At 34.9% G+C, this 17,057-nt stretch overlaps 1 protein-coding gene across 3 annotated transcripts in view; it reads right to left on the reverse strand.

Moving 5' to 3' along the window:
• Nucleotides 1-17,057, reverse strand: part of CSMD3 (CUB and Sushi multiple domains 3) — a gene marked incomplete at both ends in the record, with an annotated part of 1,162,760 nt that overhangs the window by 317,479 nt on the left and 828,224 nt on the right. For all 3 annotated transcript variants that reach the window (XM_080909303.1, XM_080909302.1, XM_080909301.1), the window contains one exon: nt 1-106. This exon is cut by the window's left edge and continues 64 nt beyond it. In XM_080909303.1, coding sequence (XP_080765429.1) covers nt 1-106 — 106 coding nt within the window. The remainder of the gene's footprint in view (nt 107-17,057) is intronic.

A 17,057-nucleotide genomic window follows, 5' to 3' on the forward strand; every position in this document is an offset into this window, starting at 1 on the left:
TGGACCTGAAGACTGTAAATGCATTCATGGTTGTTCTCATAGTTGAGTGGGTAGTTTGGAGAGAGGAGAATTCCCTCGTTGTTTGTAGCAGATGCACCACATTCAGCTGGAGAAACAGAATATTGAAGCGCAGTTAAATAGAAGGCATTGCATTTGCCGCATAATCCTGTTTATGGAGTGCAAATGCTTTGTATTTTACACAGATCCTAATTTGATCGTTTCTCACATGACTAAGGAGAAGACAGAATTATTGCTACCTGTGGGAATTTATATTAGTTTTTTACAAAATATTCGCATGTGAGAGTAAAATGCAACATATCACAAAGGGACAAATAGGTGGTTTTCTGTTTCTCGTAAATGCAGTACATTGATATTTTTATATAGATTTAACTTAAGTTCATCTTCTTTATTTTTGCTTTTAAAGATATCTGAAAGAATCTATTTTTCCAAACACTCACATCCTCTCTGTCCAGAAATTCAGTAACAAATGCTATACTTTTAAAAATTATACAGTAGTGAAAATCTACCAACTCAGAATATGAGACATTTTGTATGTCTGAGGCACACAAAGTTTTTCAATTTAAGGTATTTTATACAAGTGTATACACAATTCTAGATCCTGTGGGTCACCTGGTACATGCTCTGGGTGCTAAATTTTAGAAAGAATAGAACTAAGATCACCATGTATATTAAACTAGGGAACTTGTAGTAGTATTATAGGATCAAATAAGTCTATAGTTTTAAAATAAACTTTAGAAATCTTTGCCTTTGGGTTTTCTACATTATCTAATTATCAACTTCATTACCATACCTTAGGGTGGATTTGAATGTTCAAAGGGTTTACCTAAAGATGCAAAAACAAAGCAGCAAGCCATTGTTTTCTAGAAATGAGATATTAAAGTAACGTTTTCTGTAATTGGCCTAAGATGAAGTCCAGATGGAAGGTAATGAATTGCTTTATATTTAAATGTTGTCATGTTAAAAAAAATTAAAAATAAACCCAACTAAAGAAGAACTTTAACTGTCCACAAAAATATGAAGAAGAGTAAAACTAACAATGTGTAAAATAATGAAAATGATTGTCCAGTGCTTACAATGAACCAGTGGGGAAGAGAGGCTACATCTTAGTAGTTTTGCAAGGTGCTCAAAGCTAGAGAGGTAAACTGCTCCCCATATCATGTGTAGTGACTTATATCCTAATAATCTCTACATGTATTCACAGAGCAATACTTCTTTCTTATAATTTAATATCTGTACATCCCTAGTAGCCCATAAGTTTACAGATCATAAGGGGACAAATCCATGCCTTAAGGCTACATGTGTCCAAAGGGGTTAGATCTTTCCTTTTTCTGAAAAAGATCACCTTCAGCAGTGCATTTCAGTTAAGATCTCTTTTACAAGTCTTGTGTCTCAAGTAGAAATCTGTTCTCCATCATCCAGAACACTCTGAACTACAGAGAACACCACATAAAGTCCTGCATCCTTTTCTCAGAGAAGAATTGTTGCCCGTTTCACCTCCTTCATCTTTGATCTAACTTTCGAGAACTTTTGGGTACATATGAGACCTAAAGTGTAGGGGTGTGTGTGTGTGTGTGTGTGTGTGTGTGTGTGTGTGTGTGTGTGTTAGATGATCTACAGCACATATTTTTTTTCTTGGTGTATAAATTATGAAGATTACTTAGATGCAAATAATGTTAATTTTATTTAGTACACTGGTTTTAAACTCTAATGACTTGGGTTCAAAATTAGTCCCATTTGTCCTGGTTATGATGCTTAGATTAGTAATTCATTAATACCATCATATTTTATTCTTATGGTAATAATAATCATTAATAATATCTTTTTATAAAAAGGTATATTTTGTATTTATATCAAAGTACTAGTTCTATTATATATAAATATAAATTTATATATCATAATGTACCTTACACTAAATATTAAGTGCTCTTTAGGAACACAAAAGTCTAATAAACTAACCATTATTCACATTTTAAGTATAAAAATTATATATTTGGTACCACAACACCAACATTAGAAAAATATTATAACGGAGTTTGTTATATTTTTCCCCACTCAGAAATAAAGAATTATGTGAAAGAATAGAAGCATATTTATTTTTTATAGTCAAAGTATTTTTTCTATTAAATAATAGATAAGTTATAACATTTCCTTTCTCTAATGAGCATTTAAAACTGACAGAATAAAGTACAAAAATTAAAATAAGCACTGGATTAATTCTGTAAATATTAAGGTAATATTATTAGAAAAAAATACTTGGGCTTTTGTTGACCTTTATAAAACAGACAATCTTTTATCCTAAATATTGTATTTGTTGATGATGCCTTTAGGAAAAACATCTCTATTAATATTGTATGTTTTACTTCGGCATACATATTTCGAAACACAGTTGACTTGCAGAACAAAAACTTAACATGGCGATAAATATAGTTCAAGCTGGATTGGTTTAGAAAGATATATGGGCTGACATCTGGTGATAAGAGGGGCTGCTGGAGTGATAAGCTCACTAAGCAGTGACTCCCATACAACTCCGATTTTTCTTGCTTACAGAAAAGCAGGCAAACCATTGCTCCATTTATCTCCATTACCGTGGTAGGAAAATCTGGGTGCGACCTATTTGGTATACAAAGTCACATATTTTTCAAGTGAATTATAAGAATGACTTTTGACAAGTTGGCGAAAATTGAAATAAAAATGTCTGTGATCATGAAAGTTATTCTTAGAAAATTTTGTTTTGCATGGTGGCCAATCAATGCAAGATACATATCAATTTCTAAGGTATTAATTATTTAGTGAGGCACATACCTAATGAACTAGAAATGATATTAATATAATCAATCGTTCTTAAAAACATTTCTAATATGACTTTTACTTAAAGCTGTATGAATATTGAACTTTCATCAGTAATCTTTAAACAATCACAAAATTTTATCTTGACTATTTTAAACCTTAGATCTTTAGCTAAATTTAGAATGAAGAAATACACATTAACTCTCTATGTCTCTAAAGATAATGTGAGAATCTTATTTTTTTTTCTTTTAGACTGTTTATTTTCTTCTTCACTTACAGGCAACAATGTTACAATCTATACAAAGGCAGACATGGATATTTGAAACTGTTTTGTATTTGTGTGTGCATCTGTATCTTCTTTAAACAATAAATTAAGGGGCTTTAAATATATTTTGGTTATCCTATGAGGATCTCTTTCACATATTTTGATTGCCTTTGTTCCTCTCCTCTTCCTTACTCTTCAAAGTTCAACTTCTACCTCTTTGGCCTGTCCCAGTCTGTGTCACTATTGGTCTTACTACTTAGTCCAAACTAAGTTGTTTATGTATTCTTGGGTTTTGGAAAATCAAAAAGGACTTTAAAATAATTTACATAAATTACTTTGAGATTTAAAAATTCATGTCCTTAAGAGTTCAGTTTATTAATAATAATAATAATAACAATAATAATCAGTGCTATTATGTACTTTATTTGAATTGCACACGTATTTGAAGATCATTTGTTCAAAACCACATGCTTCCTTCTATAAGAACTTAGTACTGCATTTCTTGCTTCATCATGACATATGACTAACAGCAGTACTTATGACCATTGCAAAAAATGAGGCTTAGTATGAGACCCTGTCTAAAAACAAGATAAAATAATTATCAATATCTCTCAATATATGACTAGGTATATTAAATCTTAGGATTAGGTTGTTATCTTTATTAGGAACTCTTTAAAGAAGATCACACATGTGCTGGTATGTATGCTAATATATAGTTTGAAGTGTGACATATTTCTGAAATGATATGGGCTGGCAGAATTGGGGAGAGTCCTTATTTTAGGGTCACAAACATAGTCAAGCCAAAACACATGAGTTCAGTCCCTCAGACACCCAGAGAAAGAAGAGATCTGACTCTTGCAGATGGTCTTTGGTCTTCACATGGCACAGCACATGCTTGTTCATATGTGCATAATAAATAAATGTGATATCCTCTTAGAAAAAGGGTATATTTTATAGACATAGTTAGAAACAGGGAAGCTATTTTGGTTGCACTGTTTTTAATGTGAGATTTCAAACGCCATCAAAATTTACGAAGAGACATTTTCCGAAAGAATTACTATGGGAAATAAAATCTGAAATGGTGAGTCTAGATAAAATAGTTAAGAGTGCTGGCAGCTGACATACTATTCTAAAACATTTGAATTTTATATGTCAGGCTCTTAAGGGTAGATCTTTAATTGTAGAATACTAAGAGAGAAAATAAATAAATAAAAAGAGCTATCCATATGAGAAAGTCATACATCATCTCTGTGTGGGAATGGATGGTGGTTCTGGATTTCCCAAGGTTAGAAAAACCTAGAGAAGATATTTGGAGTGAATCAGGTAAGAGATAGGGGAAGCTTGATTTATAGCTCAAGTGAAAGAGAACATGGGGAAGGAAAAGTTTCAGAATTTGAAGAATAGTTGATGTGAATGGGTGACGAAAGCCAGAGAGGATGGATGTGAAGGATTGTCCTTGAATAGCTATTGAACATAAAGCTTTATGTGCCATATGTGTGGTCGAGAAGGTTGGCAAAAAGCTATGGATATACTTATAAAGTTAACATTTCTGTAAATAGAAAATACTGGATACTGATTGAGAGTATAGGTAAATTTTAAAAAGCCATAAAACTCTTGGTTGTAAAGCAATATATAAACATTTTTCACATCCTAGAATTGTAAAAATGGTTTTCTTGATATTGGAACAGAGCAGTAAATACTAAGTTTATAAGGAGGCATAAACAAAAATGCCAGATAACAGGGATTCTTAAAATAAAATATAAAAAATAGTACTGGCCAAAGGCATTAAGAACATATATTACCTTACATACAAACACGATTGCTTTACATATTATATAACCCCACACTTAAAGTCATTACAATATTTCAGCAGCTGACAGTATACACTAGCCCCTTAAGAACATGAACAAGATTCTGACCTCAGACACTTAACTATTATATATTTCTACCCAGAAATAGACAGAGTATACAGTCTTCCAGTAAAAAGACTCCACTTTCCACAGTATGCTAGCAGCTGAGATAGTTCACTGGGCTACAAATCAGTCAGTGTAGGAGGACAGAGAGGAAAGCTTCAGGGAGCAATTATTTCTCATGGCTAGAGAGCACCATACTGACAGGGCTGTAGGGTGGCAGTACTTTGAAAAAAAAAGTGAAGAATTGCGGTGGACTGGGGACAAGGGGATAGTTATTTGGGGAAAAGAAAACTCCATTTAAGTACATTAATTTAAATTTTCATTGCATCAAGAGGAATGTAATTTTAGGGTTTTTTTTTTTTTTTTTTTTTTTTTTTTAGTTCTAAGTGTATTTTTATACAGTATTACTCTGTAACAGCTTCAGCACCATGGAAACCTTTCTCCTCTGCAATGAGCTGATTATATACTTACAATCAAGATGTAATCTTAGTTCCTAGATGGGATGGTCAGAACATGTTTCTTCCTTTATAGACTAAAGTGCACCTATCATATTAAACATATATTTAATTATGTTTGCTAATGGGTCATATAAATATAAGACAGGGAAGCAAGCATATAAACAAAAGACACTTGTTTTACTTGTGTTTGTTTTGTGGGTTGCTCATGGGTATGCGCAAGCCATATTATATGCATGTAGGAGTTAAGTGGGAAACATTCACATGAGAACCGTGGTTTCCTTTCCACCATGAGGCTTCCAGAGTATGAATTCAGGTCAAAAGTCTCCTTGAACACAAGAGTCTTTACCTGCTATTTTATTTTATATATGTGCATTTCTCTCTGCTTCTCTATTAATGAAGCTTGTGTCGTATGTAAACACTATGTGCGTTTGTGTGCTTGAGTATGGGCATGTGTGCATGCGAGGTTTTTGTGTATAGGTTTGTTTTGTGTTTTCCCGTGTTGTTGGTAGTTGTCTGTTACTGTTGGGAAAGGAATCCAGGATTTCCCTGTCAGGCAAACAGTGCACCACTGTGGTCTGAATGAGGATGCATTCCATAGGCTCGTATATTTTAATGGGTGGTCACAGTTGGCAAAATGGTTTTGGAAAATTGTGGAGGCATTGTCCTGTTGGGGGAGGAGATGTGTCATTGCAGATAAACTTTGGAATTTCCGTAGCTTAAGGTATATGGTTTTGATTGGAGTTACTGATTACCTCCAACACCTAAAGAACCCAAATAGATAACCAGTTAGATACACTTTTACTCTTCTAAAGATCAAATACACTTAGCAGACGTATAAAGAACTTTCCAGCTGACATGTCAATGATGATTCCTTAGGATACATTGAGAATTCTATGGGATAAATCACATATTAGCCTCAAAAAATGTCTTAGCAAACATTGATTGTTTATAATCATATGTTATTTTCTGGGAAAAATATTCAGTAAAATTTAATGTCCTTTTTTTGATGTAAATAACAATAGCAACAACCAAAAACTTCTTTTGTTAAAAAACAATTTATTAGATAAACTCTGTATTCGAAATGTTATCCCCTTTGCCCACCCGGCTTCCCTCCCCCTATACTTGTCTTCACAAAGGTGCACTAGCTCCCAAACACCCTCTCCACCTTAGTGTCTTGGCATTCCCCTACATTGGGGAAACATCCCCTCACTGGACCAAAGGCCTCTTCTCACATTGATGCCAGACACTGCTATTCTCTGCTACATATGCAACTGGAGCCATGAACCTCTCAATGAGTGCCCACTGGTTGGTGTTCTAGTCCATGGGAGCTGAACCACAAACTTCTTACTCCTTTATGCATAGAATTATCACGAGCAAAGAAAATTTAGGTCAATGACTGATTGAGCAACAGTACCATGAAACTAGAAATCAATAATAGGAAGAAAATGGGACATATATTAACACATGAAAATTAAACATGTTAGCAATGGTGAGTAAAAGATATATTCTAAAGGGAATTTAATATTCTTCATATGTATATGAAGTACATATGTTTAGTGAATTAAAAGTCCTAACATCAGTGAGTGTCCTGACATATTGTAAAATTTTCCAGTTGAACCACAGGAAATGGAAAACAAATACCTGAAGCACATGTGTTTGAATACTATACACTACCCAACATGTATGGGATTTTATATTTGAATTAAAAATATCTGTTGAATGATATGAACAAGAAAGTCTGGATGGCCATAACATTGGGAATGTAAAAGAAGAACAAATGGAGAGTTGAAAAAAAATTTCACACAGGATATAGCAGAAGAAAAAAAAATATCAAATGAGTAACATTCCTTTACCCATCAGGAAAGGGCACAAAAAAAAATTAAAATTAAAACTAGGTCGAGTGTTAACAAAGATAAATAAATAGCTAGTAAATGGAATAGGCAGTGGAGAAATAAAAATGAATCAAAAAATGTTGAGGGTTGATTTTTAAAATATATAAGGTTAATAGAACTTCAGTTAAACCAGGACGCAATGGAGAATCACTTCAATTATTATTTTTATTTTAAACCTGGATCTGCATTACATCTGTTACACAAACATGAAGAATTATAAGGCTTCTATAATAAATATATTTGAAAGACAAGTAAGCTAGTAAAGGTAAAAATGAATTATACTAATATTGTTAAAGCCTAGCTGTAAGAAAGGGAAAATCTGAGACATACTGGTGTTGCACACTTTTCAGCCCATCACTTGAGAGGCTGAGGAGAAGGATCCCTAGTTGAAGGCCAACTTGGCCTATGTAGTAAATTCCTCACTCTTCCTAGGTTATTGTAGGCTGTGTCAAACTGACATGAACAGAATCTTCCTAATTCATTTCAAGACACACTCTTTATCCGATTCATGGATTTCAATATTTTGGTGCAAATCAACCTCCACATGTCCCTTTCCTACTAATCTAGCATTGTTTGTTGGCACGAGCACACATGTAATAATTAGCATTCCCAACCCAGATGCTAGTTAATGAAATTAAATTCAGAAGGTGTCCTGGATGCGATTGCATTCAAAATGGACAATTTTGTCGAGATACAAATAATTTTTTACTTAAGCAGCAGAAACAGAAGCATTTAAAGCAGAGCTAGTTGCATAAAAATTGTGTACTTATGCTACAATAACAGGCATTCTTCAGTACAGCAGGGACCTTGCTTATATGGGGGCGTCGATGGAAATATGCAGATGATTCCCATAGTATTTTATTATGTTATATGCTAAATGCCCAAAACCATATAAGCAAGTGGAAGGACACTCTTAATATAAAAAATATATATTTAGGGGTGTTTTTTATCAATCACAGAGAATAAGAAACAAACTAGTCTTGAAGCAATAATCTGTTATTTTAATGAATTTTTACATTTTATTTTTATCTGAGGACATTGACAACTCAAGGAGCAAGTTTTTCTTACAGTGTATAGGAGATGCCTGCACTGTGGATGGTCATGTTCCTGCCATGTATAGAAATATGACTATTTCTTCCCTAACAGGCTGAAACTGAAAATCCTTTACCCAGTAGGCAACAATGGTTTCCAAGAGACATATGGAAGTATTCCACTTCCTCTAGTCCTCTCTGGTTTAAATATTGTAGCCATTCTTTGGAAGAGCAGAAGCTATAAATGGTAGAGAGTGATGGATAATCTTCTAATGACCCCTCCTAACCTCTTGCTGGGTTTAAACCATCTTCAAAACCAATTTTGATAATCTTTTCTAAGTAGACAGAGCAGAAGGTCCCAATATGATGATGCTTGTCTCAAAGGATGATTACTCTCAAGAGCCAGCATAAATGTGAATAATAAATCCATTCCTTGGGACGAAGAATGGTTCAGATTTAAGGGCTTCTCAGGAAAATGTGGAAATATATTTTCAAATCCCCAGAACAAACATGAAAAGCTGGGCATATTGGTCCTTGTTAGTGACTGTAGTGCTCCTGAAGCAGGAAGTGGAGGAAACGGAAATCACAGGGATCTCATCAAACACCACTGAGCTTGGCATGTGAAACAGTATATATACTCTGTCTCATGTAAGGTGGACAGCAATGATGCCTGAACTTGTCATGTGACCTCCACACATAGGTGCTCACTCACACATGAGAGCACATATATACCCGACACACACACACACACACACACACACACACACACACACACACAGAGCGAGAGAGAGAGAGAGAGAGAGAGAGAGAGAGAGAGAGAGAGAGAGAGAGAGAGAGAGAGAACATACCAAATCAATTTTAAAAAGAAAAAGAATTTCTTTGCCCTGGCCTTCAGCAGACTGGTTCCTCGGAAGTAGTAGTTAAGTATAAAGTTTCTTTGAGTATCCTATGGCATGTGTGTAGACTCTCTTTGTATCCTAATGAGGTTTGATCAAAACAACAGCACCAAGGAAAGAGATTACAATAGGTGGCAACATGTCAGGAGATCATAAAAAAAAAAAAAAAAAAAAAGCAACTATCCCTTTTGATTTCTCCATGTTAAGAGCCATTGTTCCGGGACTCTTAACTCCTAAGGGTTGAAAAACTGGGACCAGGAACAGAACTTTGGAACTTCTGTTTCTACCCGGAGACTCTGAGGCAGAGAACAGGGCTCGGCCCATCTGCCACTTGGACCAGTGGAGATCCAGGGACACAGACCAGATACAAGGGAAAGGCGAAAAGACATCACTGACAACAAAATGGAAAGAGGAAAGTGAAAGAGTATATCCCAAGGAAACCTAGACAACCTGGCAACACCAGAACCCAGCTCTCCCATAACAGCAAACATCGGAATGCCAAACACTCCAGAAAAAAAAAGACGCAGACCTGAAATCATACCTCAAGGTGCTGATAGAGATACTTAAACAAGAACGGGAGAAAAAGCAAAAAGATTCAGAAGCTTTTACAGAGGAAACAAGAAAAACACTGAGAGAACTCAAAGAACTAGTGGAAAACACAACCAAAGAGACAAAGGATTGGAAGAGGGAATTTAAAATGGAAATTGACACAATAAAGAAAACACTAAAAAAGATAACCCTAGATGTAGAACACCTAAAAAAGAAATCAGGAGTCACAGAAGCAAGCATTTCCAATAGATTACAAGAAATGGAAGAGAGAATCTCGGGGGCAGAAGACAACATTGTAAACATAGACAAAACAGCCAGAGAAGATGTAAAAATCAAAAAGTTCCGAACCCAAAATGTCCAGGAAATCCAGGACAAAATGAGAAGACCTAACCTAAGGATAATAGGAATAGAAGAGGGAGAAGAGTATCAACTAAAAGGCACAGTAAATATCTTCAACAAAATCATAGAAGAAAACATCCCTACCCTCAAGAATGAGATGACCACGAGCATAAAAGAAGCCTTCAGAACTCCAAATAGGTTGGATCAGAAGAGAAATACCTCCCGACACATAATAGTCAAAACACCAAGTGCCCAAAGCAAAGAAAGAATACTAAAAGCAGTAAGGGAAAAAAGGTAGGTAACATATAAAGGCAGACCAATCAGAATCACACCTGATTTCTCCAAAAAGACTATGAAAGCTAGAAGAGAATGGACAGACATCATGCAGACCCTAAGAGAGCACAAGTGTCAGCCCAAGCTGCTATACCCAGCAAAACTATCAATCACCATCGATGGAGAGATGAAGATAGTTCAAGACAAATCAAAATTTAAACAATATCTGACCACAACCTAGCGCTACAACGAATTATAGGTGGAAAACCCAATACAATGAGGGAAAATACAGCCTAGTAAAAACAAGAAAACTCCTAAACAAGAAAACTAAAAGAAGAAAAAAACAATGACACAACTCAACCCACAAAAGCAATAATGGCAGGAAACAGAAACAAATATTCCTTGATATCTATTAGCATAAATGGACTCAAATCCCCAATAAAGAGACATAGGCTATTAGACTGGATACATAAACAAAACCCAGCCTTTTGCTGTATACAGGAAACTCATCTCAGAGACAGAGACAGACACAATCTCAGAGTAAAAGGGTGGGAAAAAAACTTCCAAGTTAACAGCCCCAAGAAGCAAGCTGAGTGGCTATTCTAATATCAAATAAAGTAAATTTCCAACCAAAAGATATTACAAGAGATAAGGAAGGACACTTTTTACTCATTACTAGAGAAATCTGTCAGGAGGAACTCTCACTCCTTAACATATATGCTCCAAATACAAAAGCACCCACATTCATAAAAGAAACCCTACTGAAGCTCAAAAAATACATTTCACCCCACACAATAATAGTGGGAGACTTTAACACCCCACTCTCACTAATGGACAGATCAGGGAAACAGAAACTGAACAAGGACACTGCAAAACTAGCAGAGACTTTGAACCATCTAGAATTAATAGATATACATAGAACATATCAACCTAAAGTAAAAGAATACATCTTCTTCTCAGCACCCCATGGCACCTATTCGAAAATTGACCACATAATTGGACACAGAACAAGCCTCAATCGATATAAAAAGATTGAAATACTCCCATGCATCCTCTCAGATCACCATGGTAGACGGCTGGTCTTTAACAACAACAAAGACAACAAAAAGCCCACATACACATGGAAACTAAACAACGCTCTGTTAAATGATAGCAGGGACAAAGAAGAAATAAAGAAAGAAATTAAGGATTTTCTAGAATTCAACGAAAATGATAACACAACATACCCAAACCTATGGGATGCAATGCAAGCAGAACTAAGAGGAAAACTCATAGCCCTAAGTGCTTCCAAAAAGAAACTGGAGAGAGCTTACATCAGCAACCTGACAGCACAGCTAAAAGCCCTAGAACAAAAGGAAGCAGATATACCCAAGAAGAGTAGACAGCAAGAAATAATCAAAATTAGGGCAGAAATAGACCAAATAGAAACAAATGAACCATTGAAAAAATCAACAAAACCAAGAGTTGGTTCTTAGAGAAAATCAACAAGATTGATAAACCCTTAGCCAGACTAACTAGAGGGCAAAAAAAGTATACAAATTAACAAAATCAGAAAGGAAAATGGAGACATAACAACTGAAACTAAGGAAATTCAAGAAATCATCAGATCCTACTACAAAAACTTATACTCCACAAAATTGGAAAATCTGGAGGAAATGGACGAATTCCTGGACAGATACAAGATCCTAAAGTTAAACCAGGACCAAGTAAACGATCTAAATAACTCTATAACACCTAAAGAAATAGAAGATGTCATCAAAAGCCTCCCAACCAAAGAAAGCCCAGGTCCAGACGGGTTCAGTGCAGAATTTTATCAGACATTTATTGCGGATATAACACCAATAGTCTACAAACTATTCCAAAAGATAGAATCAGATGGAATATTACCTAAATCATTTTTTGAGGCTACAATAACCCTCGTTCCTAAACCACACAAAGACCTTACAAGGAAAGAGAACTTCAGACCAATCTCACTTATGAAGATTGATGCAAAAATGTCAACAAATCCTTGCAAATCGAATCCAAGAACACATAAAAATGATCATTCATCATGACCAAGTAGGCTTCATCCCCACAATGCATGGATGGTTTAATATAAGGAAATCCATCCATGTAATCCACCATATAAACAAACTCAAAGATCAAAATCACATGGTCATTTAACTAGATGCTGAGAAAGCATTTGACAAAATTCAACACCCCTTCATGTTAAATGTCCTGGAAAGAACAGGAATCCAAGGTCCATACCTAAACATAATAAAAACAATATACAGCAAACCAACAGCCAACATCAAACTTAATGGTGGGAAACTTGAAGCAATCCCACTAAAATAAGGGACTCGACAAGGCTGCCCACTGTCCCCCTACCTATTCAACATAGTACTAGAAGTCCTGGCTGGAGCAATTAGACAGCAAAAGGAGATCAAGGGGATACAAATCGGAAAGAAAGAGATAACAACATTACTCTTTGCCGATGACATGATAGTGTACTTAAGCAAACCCATAAATTCCACCAGAGAACTCCTACAGCTGATAAACAAGTTCAGCAAAGTGTTTGGATACAAAAATAACTCAAACAAATCAGTAGCCTTCCTATACTCAAAGGACAAACATGTGGAGAAAGAAATTAGGGAAAAAATACCCTTCACAATTGTCACAAAAACTATGAAATACTTTGGTGTGACTCTAACTAAGCAAGTGAAGGACCTGTACGAGAAGAACTTCAAACCTCTAAAGAAGGAAATTGGGGAGGATCTCAAAAAATGGAAAGATCTCCCTTGCTCATGGATTGGAAAGATCAACATTTTAAAAATGGCCATCCTACCAAAAGCAATCTACAGATTCAATGCAATCCCCATCAAAATTCGAAAACAGTTATTCATGGAATTGGAAAGATCAATGTGCAATTTCATATGGAAAAACAAAAGACCTAGAATAGTGAAATCCATCCTCAACAACAAGAAAATATCTGCGAGAATCACTATCCCTGACCTCAAGCTATATTACAAAGCAATTGTGCTGAAAACTGTATGGTACTGGTACAGAAATAGGCATGTAGATCAATGGAATAGAATAGAAGATCCAGAAATGAGCCCTCAGGTATATGGTCACCTGATTTTTGACCAAGGAGCAGTAAACATTCAATGGAAAAAGGACAGCCTATTCAACAAATGGTGCTGGTCCAACTGGCACTCAGCATGCAAAAGAATGAAAATAGAACCTTTCTTATCTCCTTGTACAATGCTCAAGTGTAAGTGGATCAAAGATCGCCACATTAAACCAGATACACTGAAACTATTAGATGAGAAAGTAGGGAAAACTTTAGAACATATAGGCACAGGAGAAAATTTTCTGAAGAAAACACCAATGGCTCAAGCTCTAAGGTCAAAGATTAACAAATGGGACTTAATGAAATTGCAAATTTTCTGTAAGGCTAAGGACATTGGCAAGAAAACAATATGGCAGCCAACAGAATGGAAAAAGATCTTTACCAACTCCACATCAGATAGAGGCCTAATATCTAAGGTATACGAAGAACTCAAAAAGCTAGACACCAGAGAATCAAATAACCCTATTAAAAATGGGGTACAGAGCTAAACAAAATGTTCTCAGTTGAGGAATATCCAATGGCTGAGAAATGTCTGAGGAAGTGCTCAACATCCTTAGCCATCAGTGAAATGCAAATCAAAACAACCCTGAGATTCCACCTCACACCAGTCAGATTGGCCAAGATCCAAAACTCAGATGACAACAGATGCTGTCGAGTTCGCAGAGAAAGAGGAACACTTCTTCACTGTTGGTGGTGTTGCAAACTAATACAACCACTCTGGAAATCAGTCTGGTGATACCTCAGAATATTGGACATAATACTACCTGAAGACCCAGCTATTCCACTTCTGGGCATATACCCCAGAGACACCTTAGTACACAACAAAGATATATGTACCACAAAGTTCATAGCTGCTCTATTTATAATAGCCAGAAAATGAATGGATACAAAAATTGTGGTACATTTACACAATGGAATACTAATCAGCCACCAGAAACAATGACTTGACCAAATTCTTAAGAAAATGGCTGCATCTAGAGAATATCATCCTTAGTGAGATAACCCAGTCACAAAAGAACAGACATAATATGCAGTCACTGATAGTGGGATGCTAACCCCAGAGGCTCGCACTGCCCCAGAAACAACTCACAGCGTGTATAAAGTCCAAGAAATAAAGAAAAGAAAACAAAACAAAACAAAAAAATCTTTATACAACAAGAAAACTTTGACTATTTCCATGTTACATTTTGTTTTACATGTACTTTTTGCTCATTGTAACTATTAAGTTTTCAATGCATACTATCAAATATATTTAAAAATATCAAGTACTGACTAACAAATATATTCATATAGTTTTATATAAAAATTATTTTAAAATCTGGAAAAAAGGTACTGACAAAAATGTATAATTTTATGCAAAAAATGCTTAAAATCTGTGCATTTATCTTTGTTTTGTAAAATAAAGTTGTTAAAAAATAAAATAAATTAATTCAAACAAAATAAAATGAGCCATTGTTCCAAAGTAAGTAAATTATTATTTGATCTAGGAAGCCGTGTTCATTTGAAACAAAAATATGTGCATATACTTTTAAATTATCTCAGTTACAAATATTTATAAGTCCAGATTTTAAAGGGAAATTAATGTTCTACAAAATAACTAAAAATTGACGAATACTCCCTTTCGGTTTATTAGTTAAACATCAACCACTAATTATCTATAGTTTTTTTCAACAAAGTTTGTCATACTGTTTTTCTTTCTAGTTTTTATTTACCTATTCTTATTAGGATAAGAGGGACTTAGGTTTTATTTTAATAAAGTCATTCCATGTGTAAATATTTTTTTATTTAAAAAGTACCCTGTGAACCAAAAAACAGATAGACAAAATTTATTTTTTGTCACACATCACAAATATAGTTAATCATTTTATGATTTTTTAATATTTTATATTTGAAGAAGCAGTGCTAGAAATATCAGTAATATCTCAGTTTATTAAGGGCTTTTAAGTTTATGCAAATAGACAAGTTAAAAAATAATAATCACAGACTGGAGATCTTATCAGCTGAAATAAACATTTTTTTGTTTTCAGTTGCTTTTCATCAGATTATTTTATCACGGTATCAAAAATTAAACTAGATCAGGGTCATTGCAGTTTTCATTTGTTTTAAAATTCCCTCTGAGTTTTCAGTATTCATAATGCAATTAATGACAAGAATGCTGGGAATTCAAAAAAGGATACTATTCGAATATAAGTTGTATATGATGAATAAATATAGATAGAATGGCTAAATTCTATGAAAAGCATTACATTTATTTCACGGTTGAAGGCTGTATTATATAGAATATATTAAAAAGAAAAATGAGTAATTTACAAAGACACTGTTAAAGCAAGTTTCTTCATTCATTCATTCATTCATTCATTCATTCATTCATTCATCACTTTCTACCCATCTCCTCTATAGTGAGCTGTATTTGGGAGGAAGCTCTGTAATAGAGATGAGCTAATTAAAACTGAGCTGTCTATAGTCTCTTATTCATGGTACCTTGATCAATAGTTGTGTCCCCATGTTAACTGCAGTGGACTACAAACAGACTTATTTCCGGTTAGTGTTGAGAACCCCATTAATCTGTGGGCTCAACAAACGTCAGTGACTTTTGCAAATAACTAATAAAACGTGAATAGAAATTTACAAATAGTTTAAACAATTCTCCAAGGGCCACAGAGTTGAATGTAAATGTGAAAATGGTGAAATGATTTGATAGGTAGCCTAATTCCTTGAAATCTGTATCCCACCATGGAAGGAAATTATCCTCTGTCATCTGTGGTTCATACTCACTGGCTCTTAAATCCACACACATGCATGCATGTGCACGCACACACACACACCCACCCCCACACACACACACACACCTACATATCAATTTTTAAACTAATGATTCTGAATTTACAAATATTAGAACTCAGCCTCACTGGTTCATCTTGTTCAGTTTAGTGTCTATAAACATGGTTCGTAATAGTTGGAATTTTAACATTTTAGGAGCACAGCACTTGCTTAAAATGGGACTACTTCAACCTGGCAATGCTTTGCTAAACTTTCTGAATGGCAAGGGAGTTGTTGAAGGGTTACTAAAAAGCTGTGGGTAACCTTCACTGAGGTGTAAACTTCCCACTCTGTGAAGGTCAGATTAGTGCATTCAAAAGGGTCCTTCGGACATAGTTGGTAAATTTTGCTGAATACGACACCTATACACATAAAATTATTACTGTGATTATATATGCTTATGTCTTCTTTCTCATAGAAAGGAGAGTGAAATAAAGGAGAGAAAGATAGAGACACAGAAAGAGAAACAGCAGCGAGCCGAAGAGAGGTTAAAGAATGTAAAAGATTTCCATGGTTGCTTCAGTCTGTGAGTTTGTATCTCTGGGTTTGGGATCTGTGGGTTTCTGCTGTTCTCTGAGCAATTATTATGCTTTACTTTTATATGAACACTCCACAATCTAATCACTTTCACCAGCCAAAAAATAAATATTGTACATTCAGCTCTCTTCCAGACCAACCTTGTTCCCCATCCCCATGCACAGTAG

This window comes from Micromys minutus, assembly GCF_963924665.1.
Source record: "Micromys minutus genome assembly, chromosome: 33".
Taxonomy (NCBI): Eukaryota; Metazoa; Chordata; class Mammalia; order Rodentia; family Muridae; genus Micromys; species Micromys minutus.